General features: G+C 41.6%; 1 protein-coding gene across 1 annotated transcript in view; it reads right to left on the bottom strand.

The window, feature by feature from the left end:
• Positions 1 to 700: 700 nt before the first annotated feature.
• Positions 701 to 20794, bottom strand: part of CTTNBP2NL (CTTNBP2 N-terminal like) — a 114656-nt gene continuing 94562 nt past the window's right edge. The window contains exons 3-5 of the mRNA XM_075335584.1: positions 16479 to 16712; positions 10122 to 10229; positions 701 to 4784 (exon numbers count right to left, since the gene is read on the bottom strand). Of these exons, the coding sequence (XP_075191699.1) occupies positions 3321 to 4784; positions 10122 to 10229; positions 16479 to 16712 (1806 nt within the window). The 3' untranslated portion in view covers positions 701 to 3320. The remainder of the gene's footprint in view (positions 4785 to 10121; positions 10230 to 16478; positions 16713 to 20794) is intronic.

Genomic DNA, 20794 nt, shown 5'->3' with positions numbered 1-20794 from the left:
TCAAAAAGGCCTGGGCGTCCACGGATGACAACAGTGGTGGATGATCGAAGAAGAACCCGTTCACAACATCAACTGAAGTCCAGAACACTCTCAGTGAAGTAGGTGTATCTGTCTCTAAGTCAACAGTAAAGAGAAGACTCCATGAAAGTAATTACAAAGGGTTCACATCTAGATGCAAACCATTCATCAATTCCAAAAAATAGACAGGCCAGAGTTAAATTTGCTAAAAAACACCTCATGAAGCCAGCTCAGTTCTGGAAAACTATTCTATGGACAGATGAGACAAAGATCAACCTGTACCAGAATGATGGGAAGAAAAAAGTTTGGAGAAGAAAGGGAACGGCACATGATCCAAGGCACACTACATCCTCTGTAAAACATGGTGGAGGCAACGTGATGGCATGGGCAAGCATGGCTTTCAATGGCACTGGGTCACTTGTGTTTATTGATGACATAACAGCAGACAAGAGTAGCCGGATGAATTCTGAAGTGTACAGGGATATACTTTCAGCCCAGATTCAGCCAAATGCCGCAAAGTTGATCGGAAGGCGCTTCATAGTACAGATGGACAATGACCCCAAGCATACAGCCAAAGCTACCCAGGAGTTCATGAGTGCAAAAAAGTGGAACATTCTGCAATGGCCAAGTCAATCACCAGATCTTAACCCAATTGAGCATGCATTTCACTTGCTCAAATCCAGACTTAAGACGGAAAGACCCACAAACAAGCAAGACCTGAAGGCTGCGGCTGTAAAGGGCTGGCAAAGCATTAAGAAGGAGGAAACCCAGCGTTTGGTGATGTCCATGGATTCCAGAATTAAGGCAGTGATTGCCTCCAAAGGATTCGCAACAAAATATTGAAAATAAAAATATTTTGTTTGGGTTTGGTTTATTTGTCCAATTACTTTTGACCTCCTAAAATGTGGAGTGTTTGTAAAGAAATGTGTACAATTCCTACAATTTCTATCAGATATTTTTGTTTAAACCTTCAAATTAAATGTTACAATCTGCACTTGAATTCTGTTGTAGAGGTTTCATTTCAAATCCAAAGTGGTGGCATGCAGAGCCCAACTCGCGAAAATTGTCACTGTCCAAATATTTCTGGACCTAACTGTATATCTTCATACATACAAGATATATGTTCTGAAACAGTATCTCAGTAGGTCACAATATTCTGCCTGTAAGCTTGTGTGTAAGATGGAGGACCCAAACTATGGCACCACTCGGATGTTCTTCAGTGAAAATCTCTACAGCCACATTCTAAGTAAACCTTTATTGACATTGATGGTCGTTTGCTCGCATCTGAACTTGCCGGAGATTTCCCGAAAGGTGCCAAAAAGATTTTTGTCAGGACATTGTGGTTGGGCCAAGCATGAATGCACTGATGTTAACTTCTGACACACCATCTACAACATCAGATGATCATTTACTGTTTAGTCACTGGATCAGAAATTCTACATATTCACAAGATCAAGTCACTGCTTAATACGTAGCTGTATGAGCGGAACGCATAGGTTACACTAGAAGCACTCTTTCCCTGGAATGAAGCAGGACTTGGGCTGTACTAGATCTCCAGCAGTCCTATACTGAATAAATGAAGCACATGTGTGGCTGCGACTCTATACGGATGGGGCACTTCAAGACCCTGATCTCAGAATCAATGGAAGTCATAAAAGTTTTGTGAATACATAACTAATAGGCGAGCAGTACAATGCTAGGTACTCAAAATGATGAGTGAACACTACAATACTCGAGTGCTCTTTACTCGAGCCGAGCAGGTCAGACGCTCAGACAGGATTAACTTGAGCAATGAGTATAATGGAAGTCAATGATTGGGCAGTTTAGCTCTTCACCCACATACAGCAATATACAAAGCATTTCCGTGGTAGGGAGGGTGCGTATTTTTTTTTTTATTTTATTTTTTTTACACACTACATCCAGAAATGTTGTTTTTACCCCCAGTGAAAGCAGTTCAGAAACTGCTTATAGCTCTCCCTCAGGTGCCTGCTCACATCATTCAGTGAAGCGAGCCTGTGCTTTGTGGTTGATGAACGACGCATCCGAGCACCCGGGATACATCCAAGCACCCGGGATACTCTGCGAACACAGAGTACCCGAGCACCTTGATGTTCGATCAATTACAGAGCACGCTTGATCAACATTACTAACATTATTAACTTAAAATTTTGGGAATAACACTTTAACAGGCATTTAGTGTTTTAAGTTGGCTCCTTTTTTATTCAACCATACAAAGATTGAAGCTGGAAATGTTGACTACATATAGGAGTGTATTTTTGGGTAGTTTTTGACAGGTACTGGCTCATCTTTGAGGACATAACTGCATAAGAGGATAACTAATTTGCATTCTTGGGTATCTTAATTCCAATCCGGCTCTTTTCATAAGATGTCCATGATAAATGACCATTGCCGCCTAAAAAATAACCTTTAAGTGGAAGAAATCTTGTGCTTTGATTCAGTAAAATACAGATTTTCCATTTCAGATTTGTGCAAGAACCTTGGCACATGATTACTAGTGTTCCTTCAGCTACTCAGGTGAAGAGTATAATACTTTAAAGAACTTTTTTCATAATATACGTTTGAAGTCCAATGCAATAGAGCTGCAAAAAAATGATTAGAGTAATCGTTTTACATGGAAACAGAAATAGTTTAAATATACTTCACAATACAATTCATAAAACCCTGCAGTCAGCCACTTTAGTGCAGCTTGTCCCTTTGAGACGTCTGACAGCAGCTCTTTTCCGAGTACTACGGAGAGTTTTCTGTCCAGCTTCCAATTGATATGGGCCTCAGTATAAGCATTAGTAAAGCATGATATTTCCCTTAGAAAGTCTTCTTACCCTAGAGGCTCCAACTTAGAGAAGTGCTCTAATTCAACGATAGTTTAAAAAAAAAAAAAAAAAATGTAAAATGTAAAAGCCTCCAGAGAATAAAACTCGATTGCTACCAGGTCATACGGTATTTCTTATTTGGTTAGATCGAATCTGAATCTTCAAAAGCACCAATTTTCCCATCATTTGAAATAATCCAAAATGTTAAACCCATGGATTTGTGGTTAACCTTATTGAAATACAATTTGTCACCATTGTGTCCCACTCTCTTAATTAAAACAAAAGAGAACAAGATTTTTTTAAGCAAAATTAAGACTAAAATTTGTATGTGGGCTTAAAGTATGAAAAAAAAGACTACATATAATATACCATATTTTCCAATAGCAAAATAAATAAGTTTGATCGTCTAGACTGTATACATTATTCCAATATGAACTGCCAAAATTGACAGCAGGTCCATATAACTAATAACTAGCTACCAGACGGTAACGTTACTTCAATTTCCTTCCCATTTGTTATAATGCCATTGTTGGAGCAGTGGTTACTGGATACATCCACTGAAGCTGCCTGTGATGAGGGTTGGGTTGGTGCTTTGGTTGGTGGGATAGGAGATGCAGGGGACTGGGCTAGACCCGGCTTCTTTGGAGGAATGGGTGGGGGGTTTCCTCTTTCCACTCTTGATATGGTAGGGGATTTTATTCCTGGAGAGACAGGACTGAGAGGACTGGACACTTTCAAGGGATTTGGAGAATGGCTCCCATCGTTCTTTTGGTTGGAGGCATTGGCAAGGGTTCTATAGTCTGTACCAAAGGGTGAGCTATTCGGAGGTGCAGTTTTACCAGGGGTTTGCTGGCTGGTAAAACGCGACAACACCTGAGTGACTGTATTGCGAGCCAGCTGCTTGGCAGCAGAGTTATCTGCCAATGTTGGGGACAAGTCCCTGGAAGGAGGGCTCTGCAATCCGGAGACATGTTGATCATGTTCAGCTTGAGACTGAAATTTGTGGCGGGCAGCATGAAAACGCTGATTGATACCAGCCTGGTAAGGAGACTGGTAACCAGGACTTCCAGTTGCCCCAATCAGGCGTCTTGAGAGCACTGGAGATGAGCATGGAGAAGATGTTAAAGAAGAGGCTGCGGTACTGCTGGGAGAAGAGGAGGCCCCACTAGAAGGAACAGGGGTGATCATGTGTAACGGAGATTCCACACGGACAGGTGAACCTCCGTTCTCTGATAAACTGTCATGACTTGTCACTTTCTCTTTAAGGCTTTCCCCCACATTTAACTTTAGGGCATGTTCAGTACTCTGGGTTGCTGCGCCACAATGTCCATTTATTTTTGAACAAGGCTGAGGAATTTTACTAGGTGTTGACAAAGAAATGTGAGCTTTTGGTAACGCATCTGTGCTATTTTTTTCTTGGTGTACACTTTCTGTCTGGCAAGATACAGAATAAACCTCTGCCTTCTCTGTAGAGGCAAGAACACTAGATAGAATTTCCTGGTTCAATTTTTCAGAGGTTTCCGTGACATCAGAAACAGCAGATATGTCCTTTACAAGTTTCTTCAAGGACTCTAGCTCCTCCTTCAGAGCTTTGGTGCGATTTTCTTCCCGATTGAGCTTGGCTCTTAGCTGTTCCCGTTCAATATCAAACTCAGAAAGCTGCTTCTCTACCTGAGCCTCCATCTGTAAGCTACGTTTCTTCTCGATGGCCATCTCATCTTCAAGCTGACACACCTTGCTCCTTGCCTTCTCCAGCTTTAGGTTGACATCTTCCACCCTCTGTCCTTCCTCTGCTGCTCTGTTATTTGCTTTTGTGCATTCTTTTAAAAGAACAGAGGACATTTTTTTGTGACGAGATTTTTCTTCTTCTAGCTGAGCTGATAGTTCCTTCTGTTTCTTCTCAAGCTTCTTCACTTGTGATTTTTCAAACTCCAACTGGAAATATTATTTGTTGAAAGTAATAAAAAAGAAAGACAAAAAAAATTGTCATAATCTGCTTGGTGATAATTTCTGTTGCAATACAATGAAATTCACTCTGGAAGCTTATGATAAAAGCAACAGTGCTGTACAATATATAAAAGATAAGATCAGAGTATCAACAGCTAAAATTCAAAGATTTTTTTTTTATTAAAAACATCAGTACATAAATGTAAAAAATATGATAGCAAAACACATGAAAAGACAGACAAAAGTTGTGGCGAACAAGGAAAACGCTATATATGAGAGAAGGTACACTGAAATTTAGTCTAGTGTGAACAGGTACCTATCAGGAACACTGCGAAAACTAGTTAATATTGAATATCACCAGAACTATCCCCAAAATACATTTCACATATAGTGTTACTACCTCAGGGGGTAAGTTACCCCTCTGAGGTAGAAGAACAATTCACTTGACCTTTTTTGATAGCTTATGATAACACATTTTCAGTGTACCTAGGATTTGTCCGTAAATGTAGAATCTACATGCTGTAATGGTATACAATACTAACTGGTATTCGCAGTGTTTTTGATAGGTACCTATTCACACTTTATCTTTTTTTAAACATTTATGATAAACTAAACTAGATGCCGTAAAGAGGACCCAAGACAGGGTACTAAGAAGGAAGCTAAGAAAAGGGGAGCAAAACTTCTTTCCTGCATGCTGACCAATGCAAGAAGCCTGACCAATAAGATGGAAGAACTGGAGCTGGTAATGTATGAGGAAAAATACGACATAGTAGGAATAACTGAGACATGGTTAGATGACAGTTATGACTGGGCGGCTAACCTGCAAGGATATGAATTGTTTAGGAGGGATCGTAAAAAAAGGAAAGGGGGTGGAGTCTGTCTATATATAAAGTCCAGTTTAAAGCCCAGACTAAGAGAAGATATCCAAGAGGGAAATGAAGAGGTGGAGTCTCTATGGGTGGAGATACAAGGAGGGAAAACTAATAAAATCCTCATAGGGGTTTGTTATAAGCCACCAAATATAACAGAAACCACTGAAAATGTATTATTGAAACAAATAGACAAAAGGAGCCAAATCACAAATGAGGTGATTATTATGGGGGACTTCAACTACCCCGATATAAACTGGGAAACTGAAACCTGCGTATCTCAGAAAGGAAACCGGCTTCTGTCAGTAACTAAGGATAATTATCTGTCCCAACTTGTGCCGGGCCCAACTAGAGGGGCAGCCCTTCTTGACTTAATTTTAAGCAACAGGCCAGATAGAATAACAGAAGTACGAGTGGATGGGCACCTGGGGAACAGTGACCACAATATAATACAATTCCACTTGTCCTTCAGTAAGGTGCCTTGGAGGGGGGTTACAAAAACGCTGAATTTCAGGAAAGCAAAGTTTGATCAGCTTAGAGAAGACCTTCGCCGAATTGATTGGGACAATGTCCTCAAAAATAGGAGCACAGAAAATAAGTGGGAAATTTTTAAATCGGTATTAAACACCCACTGCGAACGAGCCATACCATACGGAAATAAAAGGGCTAGGAACAGGAGAAAACCAATGTGGCTAAATAAGGATGTAAAAGGGGCAATGAATAATTAGAAAAAGGCATTTAAAAAGCTAAAACAAGAAGGCAGCGAAGAAGCATTAAAAAGATATAGAGAAAAAAATAAAATGTGTAAAAAACAAATACATTTGGCAAAAGTAGAAACTGAGAGACTCATTGCAAAGGAAAGCAAAACAAATCCCAAACTATTCTTTAATTATATAAACAGAAAAAAGATTAAAATTGATGGTGTTGCCCCTTTAAAGAATAATGAGGGTAAAATCATAGAAAGTGATGTGGGAAAAGCAAATGTTTTAAGTGCTTTTTTCTCAACTGTGTTCACACAGGAAAAGCATATGCCACGGGAAATGCAGAGTGATCATGTTAACGCTTAATTATGACCTGCCTAACCCAGGAAGAAGTGCAGAACCGACTTAGTAACATTAAAATTGACAAATCACCAGGCCCTGATGGCATTCACCCTCGGGTATTAAGGGAGTTAAGTAATGTGATAGACAGGCCTCTATTCCTTATATTTAAAGACTCTATAGAAGCTGGGTGTGTTCCACTGGATTGGCGGCTAGCAAATGTGGTACCAATATTCAAAAAAAGGTCTAAAAGGGAACCTGGAAACTATAGGCCGGTAAGCTTAACATCTGTTGTGGGTAAAATGTTTGAAGGGTTTTTAAGGGATACGATTATGGAATGTCTCAATGTTAATAATTGTTTAACTCCATATCAACATGGATTTATGAAGGATCGCTCCTGTCAAACTAACCTGATCAGCTTCTATGAGGATGTAAGCTCTCACATGGACTGAGGAGAATCATTGGATGTCATTTATCTCGACTTCGGTAAAGCATTTGACACCGTCCCACATAAAAGACTGATAAGTAAAATGAGAAAGCTTGGGCTCAGGGAAAATGTGTGTAAGATGGGTAGGTAGCTGGCTTAGTGATAGAAAACAAAGAGTGGCTATTAATGGTGCATACTCAGATTGGGTCAGGGTTACTAGTGGGGTGCCACAGGGGTCTGTATTGGGCCCCTTACTATTTAATATGTTTATTAATGATCTGGTGGATGGTTTACAGAGTAAAATATCAGTATTTGCAGATGATACAAAACTATGTAAGGTAGTTAACACAAAGGAGGAGGGTTTGCAACTACAGATGGATTTGAGTAAATTGGAGAATTAGGCTGAAAAATGGCAAATGAGGTTTAACACAGATAAGTGTAAAGTTATGCACATGGGAAGGAGAAACAGATGCTACGATTACTTACTAAATGGGAAACTGCTGGGGAAATCAGACATGGAAAAAGACTTAAGGCCCAGTCACACACAATGACTTACCAGCGATCCCAAAAACGATGCAACCTGATAGGGATCGCAGGTAAGTCGCTGGGAGGTCGCTGGTGAGATGTCACACAGTCAGATCTTACCAGCGATGCAGGAACAATACAGGTCACAGTAGCGACCTGTATAACGATCTCAGCAGTCACTGTGACCCTGTCACACAGTGTCAAACACAGCGATGTGTCCTGCCCAGCAGGACATCGCCTTTGAAGAAAATGGCCTGGACCATTCTGCAACGACTAGCGATCTCACAGCAGGGGCCTGATCGCTGGTAGGTGTCACACATAACGAGATCGCTAACGAGATCGCTATTGCGTCACAGAAACCGTGACTCAGCTGCGATCTCGCTAGCGATCTCGTTATGTGTGACGGTACCTACAGGCATATTAGTCAATAAGAAGCTAAATTGGAGTGCCCAGTGTCAGGCAGCAGCCACCAAAGCAAATAGGGTGATGGAATGCATTAGAAGAGGACTGGGGGCACCAGATGAAAACATCATTCTTCCTCTGTACAAATCACTCGTCAGGCCACACTTGGAGTATTGTGTGCAATTTTGGGCGCCGCTGCTCAAGAAAGACATTACTGAACTTGAAAGGGTTCAGAGGCGGGCTACTAAAATAATAAATGGAGTGGGTGCCTTACAATACACGGAAAGGTTATCAAAATTAGGTCTATTTACTCTAGAAAAGAGAAGACTTAGGGGAGACCTAATAAATATGTACAAGTATATCAGAGGGCCATATAGAGATCTCTCCCATGATCTGTTTGTACTAAGGACTATGACAAGAACAAGGGGGCATTCTCTACGATTGGAGGAAAGAAAATTCCTACATCAGCATAGAAGAGGGTTCTTCAAGGTAAGAGCAGTGAGGCTCTGGAACTCTCTTCCTGAGGAAGTGGTGATGGCCAACTCACTGAATGAATTTAAGAGAGGAATGGATGCTTTTCTTGATAGCAAAAGTATAGAAGGTTATAAATAGCATAATCTTACAGGTAGATAGAAGAGCGACCAAGATTATTAGAGGAATGGGTGGGCTGCAACACCAAGACAGGTTATTAAACTTGGGGGTTATTTAGTTTGGAAAAACAAAGGCTTAAGAGGGATCTAATCACAATGCATAAACATATGAGAGGACAGTACAGAGACCTTTCCAAAGATCTCTTTACACCTAGGCCTGTGACTGGAACACGGGGGCATCTGCTACGTCTTGAGGAAAAAAGGTTTAATCATAATCACAGACGAGGATTCTTTACTGTACGAGCAGTGAGACTATGGAACTCTCTGCCGCATGATGTTGTAATGAGTGATTCCCTACTAACATTTAAGCAGAGCCTGGATGCCTTTCTTGAAAAATGTAATATTATCAGTTATGTATATTAGATTTTATGACAGGGTGTTGATCCAGGGAACTAGTCTGATTGCCGTATGTGGAGTCAGGAAGGAATTTTTTGACACATGGGTTTTTTTTTGCCTTCCTCTGGATCAACATGTTAGGCTACGGGTTGAACTAGATGGACTTAAGAGTCTCCCTTCAACCTTAAAAACTATGAAACTATGAAACTTTAGTATACCTTCTCTTATACTTACTTGGCGTTTTCCTTGGTCTCCATAATACTGATGTGTCTTCATGTGTTGTCCATCATGATTTGTACATTTATGTATTGAGGTTTTGAATAAAAAATTGATTAAAATTTTTAGTAATTTGTACTCTTTAGTCTCTTATTATATATTTAATTAGACTGGCCAATACGGGTCTTTATTAGCTCAACAATGTGCTTTTTGTGTTAATTACCCAATTACAAATTAAATATGTACCTTTTGGGTTTTTTGTTTTTAACAGAGTTGTACAATCGTGCTCAAAAAAGTACAAGAGCGAGCCCCTGCGGACTATCATCTAAAACAGGGCAAAAATAGTATAAATAATACAAAGAATAATATGAAAAGGTGCCTATATGTATACAGTGCACCAAAAATGGCACATATGGCTCAAGGGTAATTTACTTTGTGACGTTCAAATGTCCGATTTCATGCCAAAGAAAATGGGCTCCAAAACCTTGGAGTGACATGAGATGAAGGGTTGTGATTACTATGAGTCCAATGGTTACTTTAATATAAAAAGAAAAAAAAAATCTGCACCATAAAATGAACGAACACCACAAAATGATGTATTCTGTAAGAAGTGTACAATTAAGTCCATACAATATACATTGTATATAGTTTACCACACTGTTGTCACATTTAGAGCCAGGGAGCAACCTTTCACCTGAAGTAGGGCAATTGGTATCCACCTCTTAGAAGTTTTTACCCTCCTCTGGATCAACATGGTAAAAGCCTATATTGAGGACCTGATGGATCTCTCTTTTTTTCAATCGTATGAAATTTAAGCGTGGTTCAAAACTATAAGTGGTGGCATTTACAAGAGTAGTCACCTGCTGAGCTAGCCGCTCCCTCTCTTTCTCCAGCATGTATGTCACATCATCTCCATCAGCTGCGTCCTGAGCATGTCTCCTCCGCTCTTCTTCCAAGTCTAGAATAACCTGTAGAAGACGAGAGACAGGTCCAAGTCAGAAAATGTATAAAGTGACTCTTTACTTCTACTTTCCAGTTTAAATCTTACAGCAGCTGAGGAGATACATAGGCAGCACAGTGCGAGGGTACAGTTGGTATGAAAGCATAGGATAACCAAGGAGTTTAACAGGATCCATGCACATCAGTCCAGGGCAGCTGTATAATCACAGCAAGATACTAGGACTCAGCAGACCTATCAAAACAACGTAGAAGATAATGGAAAGTCTTTTCCGTTTACTCCATACACAGGGAAGCTTGACTGAGTACATTAGACCTTTGGTCAGTTGCACAAATAGATATCTGTTGGTTTTGACGATTTTAGACAAATGTAACGGAGGCCTGCCCACAAAGAACATAAAACAGTAGTGCCTCATGAACTGATAGAGTAAAATATGACGACTCAGAATCAATCTGGCCACTTGAGCGGGGGGGGACACAATGCCCTGAAATGGGATCTGAAGGATATAAAAAGGAGCCTGTTCCTGTCACTGGTGGGGATTCTAAAGGACTTCAGCTTAGCGACTATGGCTCCAGCTGGTGGATTACAGAACTGCTCCGCCACTCAATACCGAGTCCACAAATTTGTTTGGAGAAACCAGGTTAGACCAATCCAGTCACCTGGCCACATACCTCGCTGTACTCTGTTTGCTTCCTAAGATTGCTGCTATCTCCTCTCAGTGGGTGTCCAGCAAAAGCAGACTGCTGGCTTGGGTAATTGGCCCCGTATGCCCAGATTTGCATAGGTTCTAATCCCTGGCGAGTCAGTGAAAGGGTGAGATTGTCAGTTGCACTTGTGTCCTTGCTGGGAATGTACTATGTTGGTGTCTGTTGGTAACCCAACAAAGTTCTACTAGAGAGTGTGGTTCCCTCACCCGGTGTTGTCTGAGTAGTGTTCTACCAATGGGAAGGAGTATGGGCGTTCAGTGAGATGAGCCCTGGTTCGTGCGGTTTTTATAAAGACAGACAGGCCAGTAAATGAAAGCACTCCTAACCCTCATGTCTCCAGAACAAAAAAATTATTTAAAAATATACTAGCACTCCCACCCCTAGGTACATAAAAAGCTACAGTAAGCCAACTGTTACAATGTGCTATACCCAAAGAAAATAATTTATAAATAGGTAAACTAGAGTATGTCTACTCCCTCCCTGAAGAGACAATTTGCATATTTCCCAAAGGCGCATTGCAGCTATAAGTCTCCTCACTACTGGTATGCCGCATTGGTGTGTCAGTCTCAGTAAAGAAAAAAAGATTTCCACTTAGACATCATCTTAGCTTTTCATACAGCCAGATCAGATCTCATACTTTGCTTTGACGAGGGGCAATCATCCTGAAACACAGTGTCTGCAAATTGAGGTTCTGATCTAGCATAAATCCTAAGTCATATGACAAGGCTCGTTAAAGAGTTGACTTTTTGGATTGCTACTTCCAATAGGTGGCACTAGAGTTTGTCTACTTGCTCCCTGAAGAGACAATTTACCTAAAATCAATTGTCCCACAACTCTTGCCATGAAACCTGCATATATAGTAAATAAACTCCATGATCGCTTCCTTTGAAACACACTGGAGATCGGATCCTGGCTTATGGAGTAAGCCTTAGCGAGTGACGTTACTCTGCTTGGGTGGACTGTGCTATATTGTGTAGAGCGTGCGCTAGTGCTGCAGTCTGGAGAGCTGCACAGGCACCTCTTACACTCATCATTCACAGATCACGAACTCTTATCATCCACAACCATGAAAATCGACAGCAATTACGATTCCCTCTCTCTTCTTCACTCCTTGGAATCTGGAACATAGACCTATCTGAGCATATTTATAACCCGAATATTAAAAATCAGACTTATGTGTTTTGTGACAACTGATTTTAGGTGTATTTTAGCACAGATTGGTTGCGGTCTCCAGATGGAATGTGCCAATGGAGCCAGCTTTCTTTTCCAGTGGGAAAGTTACAGATACCATTTCTGTGGCACAATACAAATGGCTGCCAAAAACTGCAGTTTCACATAAATATGCTCTATAAGGGTAAGTTCACACAGTGCATTTTTCAAGGCGTTTTTGCGCGTTTTTCGGCTACGTTTTTGGCCTCAAAACTGCATGACTTTGCTTCCCCAGCAAAGTCTATGAGTTTCATTTTTGCTGTCCGCACACAAAACTTTTTAAGCTGCGTTTTTGAGCTTAAAAAAAAAAAAATAAAAATGGACATGTCAATTCTTTCCTGCGTTTTTCTGCATTTTCCCCCCATGCAATGCATTGGAAAAACGCAGAAAAACGCAGAGATCAAAAACGCAGCCAAAAACGCACCAAATTGCGGTAAAAACGCATGCGTTTTTTGCCGCAGGTGCATTTTTGTGCGTTTTTAGAGGCCAAAAACGCACAAAAAAGCAGCGTCAAAAAAACGCAGCGTGTGTACATAGCCTAAATTGGGGAAATTACGAATTTGAAATCTTTCTCAATTAAGCAGTTTGTTAGCGGACCACAAGGGGGAGCCATTGTAAAGAAAGTGTATTGAAAATATTTAAATATGTGCAATATAGTAGGTGCATTTTTAGAAATATACAATATTTAAAAATATTACTGTGGGGAAAAATAAGTATTTCATACACTGCCGATTTTGCAAGTTTTCCCACCGACAAACAATGGAGAGGTGTGTAATTTTTTATCGTAGGTACACTTCAACTATGTCAGACAGAATAAAAATAAAAAAAAACCCTCAGGAAAAATCACATTGTAGGATTTTTAAATAGTTAATTTGCATTTTACTGCATGAAATAAGTATTTGATACAATAGAAAAACAGAACCTAATGTTTGATACAGAAATCTTTGCTTGCAATTACAGATGTCAGACGTTTCCGGTGGTTCTTGACCAGGTTTGCACACACTGCAGCAGGGGTTTTGTCCCACTCCTCCATACAGATCTTCTCCAGATCTTTCAGGGCGGTCACTGGGCAACATTGAGTTTCAGCTCCCTCCAAAGATTTTCTATTGGGTTCAGGTCTGAAGACTGGCTAGGCCACTTCATGACCTTGAAATGCTTCATATGGATCCTGTCCTTACTTGCCCTAGCTGTGTGTTTTGGGTTATTGTCATGCTGTAAGACCCAGCCACAACCCATCTTCAATGTTCTTACTGAGGGAAGGACGTTGTTGGCCATAATCTCACGATACATGACCCCATCCATCTTCCCTTCAGTATGTTGCAGTTATCCTGCCCACTTTGCAGAAAAGCACCTCTAAAGTATGATGTTTCCACCTCATGCTTCACGGTTGGGTCAGTGTTCTTGAGGTTGTACTCCTCTTTTTCCTCCAAACACGGTGAGTGAAGTTGATACCAAAAAGTTCTATTTTTGTCTCATCTGAATACCTGCCTCCTCTGAATCATCCAGATGGTCATTGGTGAACTTCAAATGGCCCTGAACATGTGCTAGAATGAGCCGTGGGACTTTGTGTGTCCTGCAGGATTTTAATCCATGACAACGTAGTGTGTTACTAACTGTAATGTTTGAGACTGTGGTCATAGCTCTCTTCAGGTCATTGACCAGGTCTTCCTGTATGGTAATGGGCCGATTCCTGACCTTTTTCAGAATCATCCTTACTCCAGGAGTCGAGATCCTGCATAGAGCCCCAGACCGAGTAAGATTAACAGTTATCTTGAGTTTCTTGCATTTTCTAATAATTGTGTCAACAGTTGTTGCCTTCTCACCAAGCTGCTTGCCTAATGTTCTCTAGCCCATCCCAGCCTTATGCAGGTCTACAATCTTGTCCCTGGTGCCTTGACGCTGGTTTCACATCAGCATTTTCCTGCTGCACTGCCAGATCCGGCATAAGTGTAGTACAGTTCAATACAGTTCATTGGTAAGCTCCGGGCACATGCGGTCATGTGACCGGAGCATACCGCACTGTCTGTGAACTGTTTTGAACTGTACTGTACTTGTGCCGGATCTGGCAGTACAGCAGAAAAACGCTGATGTGAAACCAGAATTAGACAACTCTTTGGTCTTGGCCATGGTGTAGAGGTTGGAGTGTGATTGATTGTGTTGACAGGCATCTTTTATACAGGTAACTAGTTCAAACAGGTGCAATTAACACAAATAATGAGCTCAGAGTAGAAGGGCTTGAAAGAAAAAAAAAAATAACAGGTCTGTGAGCCAGAATTCTTGCTGTTTGGTCAGTGATCAAATACATATTTCATGCAAATTATTTAAAAATCACACAATGAGATCTTCTGGGTTTTTTTTTTATTCTGTCTGTCATAGTTGAAGTGTACCTATGATAAAAATTACAGACTGCAAAATTGGCAGTGTATGAAATAATTCTTGTCCTCACTGCATATATATTCATGTTGTTGAAGATCAATTTATTAAGCAAAGCAGCCCATTTTTACACCATTTATCTTTCAAGTCTAAAATCTACTGAATTAACTTTTCCATCAGCCATGGGGCAGCAGCAGACGTGTTTTTCTATGTCTACATATAAGTTGTCTGTCACAACTCCATTCGGTGAGGGCATCCAAACACTTGCCTACTCTCCCTCAATAGGGTATCACCCAATTACGCAGTCTTTTTCCCACTTATAGGTATCATCACAAAACAAACTTTGTGGGTCACTTTAAAGGGAACCTGTCAGCAGAAATTTCCCCTAAAACCTAACAGATTCCCCCTCTGCAGCTCCTGGGCTGCATTCTAGAAAGGTCCCTGTTATTATTGTGCCCCCTTTCTGACCAAAAAAAAGAGTTTATAAAGTGGTACCTTTTTGGCTTCGGATTCTATAAATGTGACACGGGGGCGGGCTGCCTGATGGCCGTTATTCTGCTCCCTGGTCCTGTATGCCGCCCCCATCGCTGATTTCCATACTTGTGGACGCCGCCCACTGCTCCAGCCATCCCCGCGCATGCCCAGTGCCCATCTCTCGTGGATGAGCACTGTGCCCAGTGTCACCGCTGGTGACGTGCGCGCAGGGTTTAGATTATGGGCGGTGCTGTGATGTTTATTACCAAGCAACCGCCCATAATCGTGGGACCGCGCTTTCCCCCTCGGCGTCCTTCATTCTGCGTAAGCGCGGTGCTGCTGACCCCACGTCACCTCCTTCCCATCTATTTCCTGCCTCAGGGCAAGATGGGAAAGAGGTGACGTGAGGTCAGCAGCAGCGCGCTTGCGCAGAACGAAGCAGGCCGAGGATGAAAGCGTGGTCCCGCGATTATGGGCGGTTGCTTGGTAATAAACATCACAGCACCGCCCATAATCTAAACCCTGCGCGCACGTCACCAGCGGTAACACTGGGCACAGTGCTCATCCACGAGAGATGGGCACTGGGCATGCGCGGGGATGGCTGGAGCAGTGGGCGGCGTCCACAAGTATGGAAATCAGCGATGGGGGCGGCATACAGGACCAGGGGGCAGAATAACGGCCATCAGGCAGCCCGCCCCCGTGTCACATTTATAGAATCCGAAGCCAAAAAGGTACCACTTTATAAACTCTTTTTTTTTTGGTCAGAAAGGGGGCACAATAATAACAGGGACCTTTCTAGAATGCAGGCCAGGAGCTGCAGAGGGGGAATCTGTTAGGTTTTAGGGGAAATTTCTGCTGACAGGTTCCCTTTAAGGCCTGTGGAGTGCAAGTAAGCCCTATACTAATACCAAAATGGAACCATTAATGGGAGGGGTGTTTTTCTCTTGCTATTCTCCTATAATTATATTGACCTATATGTTTATAAGACAAGTAAAGTATTTACTCTGCTTTTAGTGTAGATTTATGGCCATAAATTCCCGAGGTAGAGCTGTCACAATGCACTGAAAACAAACTGGTTTAATTTTGCTCTTTTGGTAAATTACAAAAGGAGAAAACCTGGCAGTTTGCTGGAGATTAAACGATCTGAAGATTGCCTTTTAGAAAAAACGCTCTTTTGTACAGAGGTCATGACTATCATATGCCTCGGGAAAAAACAAACCTGAGTAGGTGACATCACAGAGTGCTTGACATTCCATCTGGCTGACAAGGCTCAAAACACACACACCAGGCTGTGATCTGAAGGCTACAGAGGTTTTATTGTGGACCTCAACCCTCAAATATACATAAAGCCGCTGCTATATTTGCACACATCAGAGCACACCCAATTCCTTAATGGAAACTCTTCTGGCTGAATCAACAAATCAGAAAGCCCTAATTGAACTTCCGGGATACCCAAGTGGAAAAAGAGATAATGCCATCATATATCAAACCTTCACCTTTCTGTGTCTGCTCTCAGCCGCAGCCAACTGAGCCAGCATCCGCTCCTGCATCGTCTTGCATTGCTTCATAACTTCACTCAAGACGTACAATGGATTGGAACAAACAGGCGGTGGCTTCTGTCCATGATTATCTTCCTTAAGGATCTCATAGTCCCTCTGTAGTGCAAGCAATGGGTCGCTTATGTTGTATTTCCCATAGCGTTCCTCTATGAATCGGTCTTTATGCTGTGCCTGGAAAAATCAATGAGAGACAAAATATATGAAATACCCAAAAATATAAAACAATATAATAAAATATTGAAGTGTATTACTAGCCATAACCTGTACGGTAGGACTGAGTTCCTTCAGTGCCATATTTCAGAGCCATAAATAATGTGCTATCATATAATACCCAAGTATTGCATCTATAGGAGAATAATACACCTCCATAACGACTCCATAGTTAAAATTAAAAAAAAAAAAAACACATTACATATGCCATAAATAAGTCGCATAGTACTGGTCTGTCAAATTCTAATCGTGCCATATTAAAAAAAAAATAAAGCAAGGATCAGTTATGGCGTGAAGTGCTGAAGCAAATTATTATTATTGCTCTATAGCGCCATTAATTTTCTCAGCACTTTACGTCATTGTCATAGTCATCCCCATTCGGGCTCACAATTTAAATTTGCTATGTCTTGGAGTGTGGGAGAAGTGATGAGGGAACCCGAACTGTAAAGTCTGGGGTTCGTACCGGACACCTACCATCCGGGGGTCGAACAAAGACTTTTCACAGAAGTCTGTGTCCGAGTGCTGTTCGAATGAGAATATTTGTTGAAAGGCTGCAGCGCAGCTAAACAACAAGCTTTTCATCATGAGGAAGATCCCTGTACACTGCTGTAAACAAAAATAATGTGGGATCCCCCCTATTTTTCATAACCAGCAAAGATAAAGCAGACAGATGTGAGCTGCAACCCTCAGCTGCCTGCTTTACCTTCTATATAAAGTGAAAGCTGCACACCAAATTTAGAGAAATATGAATAAGCATAACTGCTTTATAATAATACATAAAGAAATGAAAAACAATTAGCCATATGAAAAATTGAAAAAATTGAAAAAATGGGACATTGCATGACTACTAAAGATTATTTGAAAAAAAGAGATATTTAGCTAATGTACTGATCAATTCATTACTGCCCGATAACCACTTCATGGTAATCTCTTATTTATCGGGTCCCTAACCAAATGTTTCCACTATGTCCGGTTGAAACCTGCTTGTGTATGGATAGCCAGGGACCTGGCTATATAGGAAATTGAATAAACATGGCTAAAGGGCGGGACTGGGTTCTCAGACAGAAAAAACTGCCTAACAATCAAAAAAGACTGCTTGAGCACATGCAATGTCCCATTTTTCAATTTTTTTTAATTTTTGATATGGCTAATTGTGTTTTCATTTCTTTATGTATTATAGAGCAGTTATGCTTATTCATATTTGTCTGAATTTGGTGAATTTCTCAGGTCTTTTTTGATTGCCTGCTTTACCTTGGCTTGCTCTCATTTATTTAAAAATGAAGAGCAACAGATTCCGGGTCTGCTGCTGAGCGGCAGTGACCATTGGCACTTCGTTCAGAGAATGTTCTCAGGGCAAAGCACCATAGAAATCAATGGGCGTCGCGTGGGACATTACACCATTAGATTTTGTTGGAACTTTGAGGATTTCTTTTTAATAAATTGGTGAACGAGGAAGTGTGGGGAAATCTTTATTCAAACAAACTTTTTTCCAGTGTGTATGTTTTTTTCCTGTACACGCACCTGTACACATGCTAGTAATGAGGGTGTCTAATAGACGCTTTTTCCATTACTAACCCCTGGGCTTGATGCCAGCTGTCGATCCAGAGGTGACAAAACACAAAAGTATTACCCCAGTTGCCACTGCACGAGGTCAATCGGAAAATGCCTGGCAAAGATCCAGAATTGGCACATTTAATGGATGCGCCACTTCAAGGGTGTTTGCAAACTATTTTCAGGCTGAGAGGGGCCATATGGACCCACCAAACCTGATATTACATGCCCCCTTTACCGTGGCTGGTTATCAAGATGAGGGTGGAGCCCATGCCTTTTTTTTTTTAATTATGTAAATAATTAAAAAAAATAAAAAAAATGGTGTGGGGGTCTCATTTTTGATAACCAGCTAAGGGATGCAGCCCACAGTTGCCTGCTTTATCTGCGCTGGTTATCAAAAATAGGGGGGGGGGGGGCACGTTATTTCTTTAATTTATTCCCTACCCACAATTTGTTTGCAGGGCAATTGTCCTGTTCCTACCCCCATTTTGCTTCTTTTTGCAGCCCCCTAGCCCGTACTATGATCGTTTTATGGCAAAGTTTGGGTCCCCATTGACTAATATTGGGTTCAGTGTCAAGTTTAGGGCCCAAATCAAACTTTTAACTAAAGTCCGGCTTAACCCGAACATCCACGTCCCAACCACACCTATGTGGGAGGAAACCGGAGAACCCAGAGAAAACCATGCAAACACGGGGAGAACATACAAACTCTTTCCAGATGTTGCCCTTGCTGTGATTTCAATCCAGAGCTGTCAACCACAGTGCCATTGTGCAGATGTCAAGGATTAGAAAAACATGGCTGTCAGTTATCACTGCCACATGTCTACAGACTGATAATGACGTCGGTTTTAACACGAGAGGCAATTTTATTTTTCTTTCAAACACTTTGGGCAACTGCGTTACACCAAATAAGACTAATAAATTGGCCAAACTTACTCGTCCCTGAACATCGGTCTATGTAAATATGGCAGCAAATCAGGGTGTGGAGACATGGGGCTCAGTGGGTGCTCTCGTCCACTAAAACCCGCCGCCTTTAGAAAGACAGAGTGGCTCAGGGCTCATCCCAACTGAACGCCGGCCTCCTTAACCGTGGGCGTAACACTACTAAGACAACACAGGGTGAGGGAACCACAATAATTAGACTTTATTGGATCCCAAAACAATTAACGGCACATAACACATAACCAGCAAAACACACAAATGTAACCGGCAACAGAGTCTCACCCTTCCGCTGGCTCACCAGGGATTTAGAATGTCCATGCCTCAGAGCTTCCAGGGCTACTTACTCCAATTCAGCAGCACCCCGCTTTCGGCGGGCACCCATCGAGAAAGGAATAGCGCCAGATTTAGGAAGCTGTGTGAGATCTGCAAAGTCTGTAACAGGTGACTGAACTGTCCCAACCTGAGTGTCCTCCTTAGGTAGTCCTGGTATGATGATACAATCCTGGCAGGCGGAGTTGAAATCCCTAGGCTGTGGATATGGTCTCCAACCGGAACCGGAGCCCCTAGATTGAAGCCATAAGATATCCTGATCCTCTAGTCAGCTCCTGAGAGCTTAGACTGGATCCATCAGCATCCATCAACAACCTGGTGGCTTAAAGAAGTCCCTTTTTATAGCCACAGCCTTCCACTTAGATACACTGCGTCCTCATCGATTGGTTGGACAAGATCGCCTCTCCCATTGGATGAATCTCAAGCTGCATGGACAATGTTCATCCAAATGATGTGCATAGCAAGACTGAGGATATCTACATGAAGTCTGCAAGTCACAGACTCGACAATGGCTACTAAAGTAATCACATTAGCAATACACAACTACAATACAATGGTTACTGGAAAAGTCTGGAGAACAATACGTCTGGCTTTCAGTGGCCAACACAATTACATTGAGTCAACAAAAGTCTTGTAAAAACAATGAGGGACTTCTCCCCTGTCTATAGACAATCTATCATGCTGTCTGGCTGAATTTTAAGAAATTTTAACCCATGAGAGTCCATGTCGTCACACAGGGAAACCAACTAACAGTTACCTTTTCATCGACTGATCACATTTTCTTTTTTATGCAAACCTAAATACTGCTGTTGGCAGCACCTCACCCTGTGTACAGAAGGGATGTAGATACGACTATATTCATAAACTGCATGTGGACTAAACCATTATTTGTCCCAATATAGTTTCTTTAGCCACTGTATGGATTTGATGCCAGTGGTGCCTATGAAGAATTCCTGAAGACAAGTCAAGCGGTCTTTTCCCTGAAGCAGCTTGCCCTCGTTTTGTGAAGGCTATGCAGTTATCGTCCTTTTCCTAAACTTCTAACTGTAATGAGTGGATGTTTTTGTTTGAAAGCAAGTTACTTTTAACTTCTTTATAGTTTCTGAACTCTGGAGCAGTTAAACAGGAACCTGTCATGTGAAAAAAAACACCATTGACGTGAAGATATGGGGTTAATCTTCAGGTAAACAGCGTTCTGAACCTGCGCAGCTCACACACTT

Source organism: Anomaloglossus baeobatrachus, chromosome 2, assembly GCF_048569485.1.
Source record: "Anomaloglossus baeobatrachus isolate aAnoBae1 chromosome 2, aAnoBae1.hap1, whole genome shotgun sequence".
NCBI lineage: Eukaryota > Metazoa > Chordata > Amphibia > Anura > Aromobatidae > Anomaloglossus > Anomaloglossus baeobatrachus.
Note: the sequence above shows the minus strand (reverse complement) of the source record. Positions and strands in the feature narration are given on the sequence as shown.